Source organism: Lolium rigidum, chromosome 2, assembly GCF_022539505.1.
Source record: "Lolium rigidum isolate FL_2022 chromosome 2, APGP_CSIRO_Lrig_0.1, whole genome shotgun sequence".
Classification (NCBI taxonomy): domain Eukaryota; kingdom Viridiplantae; phylum Streptophyta; class Magnoliopsida; order Poales; family Poaceae; genus Lolium; species Lolium rigidum.
The window spans coordinates 112656310-112662575 of record NC_061509.1 but is presented as its reverse complement, the minus strand read 5'-3'; the positions used below and the strand labels follow the sequence as shown (position 1 = coordinate 112662575).

The window sequence follows — 6266 nt, the reverse complement described above, 5'->3', positions numbered from 1 at the left end:
AACCCGACCCATTACCAGCCTTAATTGCACGTTCCTTTCAGCTGACTGAGCTGATGTTCCACCATGTTATCCTTCACGGTAAAGCTCCACCTTGATTATCGTAAAGGTCTGCCAAGTGTTTGTGCTCTAAAGACCACACGCCAAGGCGCCAAGCATCTATTCGTTCTTCATATCCCTTTGGATAGAAATAAAATTGGAGCTCAAATACAAAAACATTTGTGTCACAGATAGAAAATTCAGCACATATATACATTTATGTAGAGTTTGTTCAGTAATCAGAAAAAATATTCATAAGGTAATATTCATAAGGTACAATACAGAATTACAGATGCATGAATGTTAGAACACTCCTCCACAAAATCAACAGCTTTTGCACAAGCCGTCAGTGGAGTCCATAGGTGTTCAACAATATGTCACCGTATACTACCAGACAAATATGAATTGAATGAATCATATGAACAAATGAAGATATGAGAAGGACATATGTATCATACTGCTAAGATGTCTTCATTCCACTGTTGCGTACCTAAGAGTACCGATATTTGTTGCATTGCAAGTTCAACTCGGGTTGCCACCACTGGCTGATGCCATGAGCATATTTGAAGTCCGGTGAAGGGCTCACGTTGACAATCAAGTCAGCAGATGGAAGAAGGTGCAATGGTTCTGATTCCCACCCTAACGCCTTGTAGAACAGATCTCCAATTGAATTTTGGGTTGCGAGCTTCTCAATAAATCCTGCGCCGAGATCCTCCATGTTCTTCCGATGCTTGAAGTACCCAATGTACTCTGAACAGATATGGTCGCCGGGATTAACAAACAGATACGGCGTCCATGATGACAGAGTGTTGAAAGGTTCTTCCGCAATAGACCTCTGATTGTTCCCCTCAGCTTTTCCTTTCATTGCAATAGTTAGTCCCGCGGTAATAAAACTTCTCGCAATGCGAAAACCATGCTTTACTCTCTCATCACTGATTCTCTCTATCGGAGCAGCAACAAAAGGTGGATTAAAGAGAAAGCTATCCAGAAGAGCGCCCTTCTTAACCATGTTTCTTCCGGTAAGGATGGCCAGACCTGCACCCAGTGAATGACCTGCTAGCCAGATGGAGGATCCAGGGAATACTGAGGCTACATTTTGAACAGCTTGCATCGCAATCGTAAATCTTGAGGTCTTGTGGAGTCCATTTTGAACAAGATGGAGGTCAAGGGAAAGATCTCTAGAAATGGTTTCCTTCTCAGTTATGGTGCCTCTGAAGGCAATGACAAATCTAGGGGCATCCTGGGCAGAAGCTTCTTTACTTGAAGGTGGGTTAAATTCAAATATTGCACCGAATATAGACAAGTCAGCATCATCGACAAGCTTCCGGATCATCTCAAAATGGAAGAACTCCCACCAAGGAGGTGCCACGGAGTCAACAGATTGACGACTTAGTTGCCGGTCTCTCTCCAAAACATATACAGCCTGAACTAAACATGAAGCCACTGATCTCCTATTATTCTCGCAGTTCCTTTTGAGAGTCCATAAAGAGAAAGAGTTACTACCTTATGTGAACAGGACAATAATGTGAAAGCTGAGAGCAGGACAGTATAGTCAAGTATGAGGTCTCTTATCAAAATATTTCTACGTAACAAGACATCCTTCCTGAAAGTGCAACTTACCTTATGACATCTAAACGAAAAATGCTTTTGAATTTTTTATTTATAACACAACAATTTAACAAGTTTGGAGATCCTTTTTCACTTTTCCATCACTACATATGTAACGTGTGGGTTCATGTTGCTCAATTCAGTTTCTATTTGCTTACAGTTACACTATCCCCTATCATGTTATTCTTTCTTTGCCTCGAGAAATGATGCCATTGGTTGATAATTCATCTATCGCTGGTTTTACGGCTAAGAGATTTGTTAAACAGCTGATAGTGGGGTGGGCAGCAGTTAAATTTTGGGTTCACCGAGTTAGTCTGCACTAGCACTCTACATTAAGCTAAACTTAATTTTTCATACTGCACTTGGCATATAGTTTTGTCTCTAGTCCAAGGATTAACATTACCAATTTAAGTAACTATTATTTCCTTGTAATGAATGTATAGAGTCATGTTTGTTTTTTACTGGTACAACGTTGGTGCTTAAAGGATCGCAACTATTTCTATGGGGCAATCTGGAGGTCATAAGAGCATCTCTAACAAACCCCTTAAATAGCCGCCCTTAAAACGCTTATAAGGGCTCCGGTAAAAGTGTTTTAAGGTGCTGCAGGGGCTCAGGCAAAACAGATAACGTAAAATTGGCCCCAATATGACATGGGACCCTCATGTCATAGATATTTTAATTATTTTCCTTTTTTTCTCCCCTTTTTCTTCCTCTTTTCCCTATCTTCTTTCACCCACACGGCCCGCTCATCCCCATCAGCCCCGACAGCACGCCCCCAAGGGCGTCATGGGACGCACCCTGCCCGCAGTCACTGTGCTGCCCTTCTCCACGAACAGGTAGAGGCCTCCCTGCTCCGCCCGAGGGCCGAGTCCGCCCCGATTCGGACCTGTGGTGGCCGATTCCGACAAGCAACGGCCATGCTTGTGTGACACGTCCCTGGCCTGTGGAGCGTGAGTTTGTGTTACTGTGGGTGCGCCGCGCCATGCTCGTGTACCGCATCGTGGCGGGACAGGTCGTCTGCGGCAGCGGCGTGGGAGACGGCAACATGGTGGCCTACAACTCCATTGTGCACGTGCTGCCGGCTGGTGCGGACGTCAAGTAGAGGATGACGCCAAGCTGCTGGTGTTCAGCTCCAAGGTTCTTAGCGAGAGACGACATGTTCCGGAGAAGTTGGCCGGATTCCGGCGAGTTCCGCGACGAAGGGCATTGGCATGTCCTGAAACTTCCCTCCCGCCAACAGTCAATGCGTTTTATGGGGCACCAGAAAAAGTTCTCATGAAACTCCAGATACAAGTAGTGGGAGGTTTGTTTTAAGTACTGGTCCAGTTTACGGGATCTGAAATGGACCATTTTTTCATGCAAAACCGTAAAATAGCAGTTATTATACGGGTTTGACCAATTCAAGGGATCTGCTAGAGATGCTCTAAGTATGCTGTGTACCTAGAAATTGCCATGTTGAGTGTTCTTTAGAAAAATGAGTAATTTCATTAGAGAAACATAATGAACAATCCAAAGCCACTACTGATAAAGCCTGAAGACACTTTGGGTTAGCCCATAACCGCAGTATGGGGTTGGCTGGAGTATGCTTGATTGTGTAGGATAGCAGAAGTAAAGCAACTAAAGCCTGGCCAGTGATATTTATATGCCCTGATGCAGATGCATGTTATGAACTAGCTGGTGACTTGGTGTTCATTAGTTCCTCATACCATAATATTAATGTTCAAAACCATATAGTCTTCACAGTGCTTGTTTGATTCATAGGGTAGGAAATATGGAGGGATAGGAAAAATCTAGGATTGGTGGATTGGTTTGGCCTGCCCCATTGAATCCTATGGGAATGAAAACTATGTGAATTGGTATAAGTGGTTATCTCATGGCAGCGTAGAAAAGCCATAGAAACTATCAAGTGAGTAAGCGGCTCGCGCGCACATTTTCTTCCCGGTAGGATTTTTCCAAGAGCTCAGACCTAATGGAAAATTTCCTATGAAAATAGACTAGGGGAAGTCCATAGGAAAGAACGAGGCCTAGGAATACAAATCAAATGGCAGTCGTAGGAAAAAATCCATAGGAATATAATCTTGCGAGTTGTGCAAATCCTACAAATCAAACGATGTCTTAACCAGTAGGAGATAAATATAGTTCCTGTAAAACTTATTTTTCATATGGTCACACCCATTCTTGAAGAACTTTTGCATAATCAAAATTATTTAGGATTATCTGGAATAAAATAAACATAGCTACGTTGAGATCTAGAGTGAAAATATGTGCATGAGACGGGGAGAAGAGTTTACACATTCCATTTTCCCATGTAAGCCCAAAGTTAGTAACTTAGCAACTTGCACTACTTTCTTTATTTCTGTAGAAAACGTTGGTAAGAAAATACTACCAAACGCTTGATATATCAAATTTATGATCTGCCAATTACGACTACCAATGACTATTATTTACCCAAGCAGGTGCTATATTTATGTAATCATGATATATGACCATTGGGATCAAATTATGCAGCACTGAACTTTATAAAGGTAGCCAGGTCTTTACAATTGTACTTGTATGGACATTAAACATGAAAAACATATTAGATTCAAATATAAGTCCTAGGCAAGTCCAATCCATCAAACTCGGAAAATATCATAGGAAATGTCATGTAACAGTATTAAAAATTACATGAGCTATTACCACATACCAGTTAACAGGCTTAAGATATGTTGGCCCTGCGATGCCAAAGATATCTCTCTCTACAGCCATCAGGCTATAGAAAGCTGCTCTTCAGTTGATTGGCTTTCGTAGTGAAGAAAAATATAACACTGAAATAAGTAGAAAGAGTCAGCACATAAAAGTATAAACCCTCAAAAGAAAAAGAAAAAACTCATGAAACACAACATATAGTGGTCAGGTCAATAGTCCATATATGTACTCCCTCCGACTCATATTAGTTGCCACTAATATAGATGTATCTAGAAATATTTTAGTTGTAGGTACACCCATACTAGTGGCAAGTAATATGAATCGGAGGGAGTACTAAGGTCTGAAACTTTTGGCTTAGTTGAGCAAAACAGTTAAACATGCATACAACAATGTCCATTGCATCTATGGAAGGCAATTGCCAGTTGTGACATAATTTAACTAGCGTTCGAGTGATTCAGGCATTCAGGGTCAATTGGACAAGAGAAAGTATCAAAGGAAGGGAAAAGACAAGGTTTCTATGGACGGTTAAAGATGATCATCAGATAGACGTAGCAGCACACAAGCATGCCATTTTCAGATATTCCCTTGTGACTAACTAAATAAAAGGTTTAAAAGAAAACAAAATCGATTAATATGACAATCATGTCCAAACAGTACAGTAATTAATCAAACAACAGATGGCCACGAAGGGAAATTCATTTTTTTTTCTTGGGAGAAAGGGGAGAAAGGAAGTTGAGGCAGTAGGAAGAAGGGTAGTGCCGGCTGAGATGTTCGAGGCAAAGGTTCTCACAAACGACTGTAGTCAAGGGAGGAATTAGTCAAGCAAGAGGCTGGTGAACCGCAGATTGCCGGGGATGTTGAAGGCACAAACAAAAGGCAGCGCCGATTTTGCTGTTCAATGGCTGAGTGACGCCGCACTGGAGGAAAGGTATTCTGGGATTGACAGCAATGGTGGTATCGCGGTGGAAGACCATGGCTCCAGCGCCGAGGTGCACAGGGGGTGGCGTGTGATGGTAGATGTGAGAATCGGAAGCGGCGGCATGCGTTGTGCAGTGGACGAGTCTAAAATACTGATCTTGAACATTTGCCAAACTTGAAAGCATTTCAGAGAAAAGGGCAGCGACATTTTCGCCTAAATTGGATCCCCGCGTGAAATCCAATCAGATTGGCGCGAATGGGATGAAGAGAAGAGCCTCACGAATAGATATTGTAGCCCTATTTGTTGGGTGGGTGCAGTGGTGTCAAATCAATTTGGGGAGGAGGAAGCACTGTTACCTCGATGAACACGGATGAGGACGGGGAACAGAGTGGGAGGGAATCAGCGCCGAAACAGAGGGCGGAGGCGCCGCACAGATCTCACGCCAACAGTTTGTTGGTTTGGGGGAACATAAGAAAAACAAAGATCTACTCAAACCGTCTGATCTTTTTTTTTTCTCTTTAACGGGAGGCCTCAGCGACGCGGATTTTACATCAGGAGCGTTGAAACAATGTCTGCGATTTGGACTTAACATAGCAACAATTAATACGCATGCCGGCTGGAGTACATGTAAGTATAAGTACATGGACCTGCTACGCAGTGCTATAGCACTATATAGTCTACCGAAGTGCCCCCTGAATCGTTTTCTTTACCAAAATAGAAAGTGGTCCCGCCCGTGGTTCCGTCTGCTTTTCCAATTTGGACCGGCGGGCCAGGACAAAACGCTACGCTCCAAAAAAAGGACAGCTGCCCGTTGGCTGGCTTGCAGCCAACAAAATCTCACCGTTGCCCAGGCCCAAGGACAACTCTGCTTATACATCCCTGTCCCCAAACCCTACCTTCGACCTTCTTCCTCCTCCAGCCGCCAAACAGCTTCATTGCTGGATACTAAACTCCAGGATACACAATCCAGCCAACAAAAGTACATCTGGAGTTGAGCAAACGTACCAGGAGACAA

At 43.1% G+C, this 6266-nt stretch overlaps 1 protein-coding gene across 1 annotated transcript; it reads right to left on the bottom strand.

Moving 5' to 3' along the window:
- Positions 1–292: 292 nt before the first annotated feature.
- LOC124692246 (GDSL esterase/lipase At4g10955-like) lies at positions 293–5735 on the bottom strand. The gene is made up of 3 exons (XM_047225573.1): positions 5608–5735; positions 4331–4451; positions 293–1505 (listed from the first exon to the last, which is right to left on the bottom strand). Exons 2-3 carry the CDS (start codon positions 4390–4392, stop codon positions 527–529), a joined length of 1041 nt encoding a protein of 346 aa, XP_047081529.1. The 5' UTR covers positions 4393–4451; positions 5608–5735; the 3' UTR covers positions 293–526.
- Positions 5736–6266: the final 531 nt, after the last annotated feature.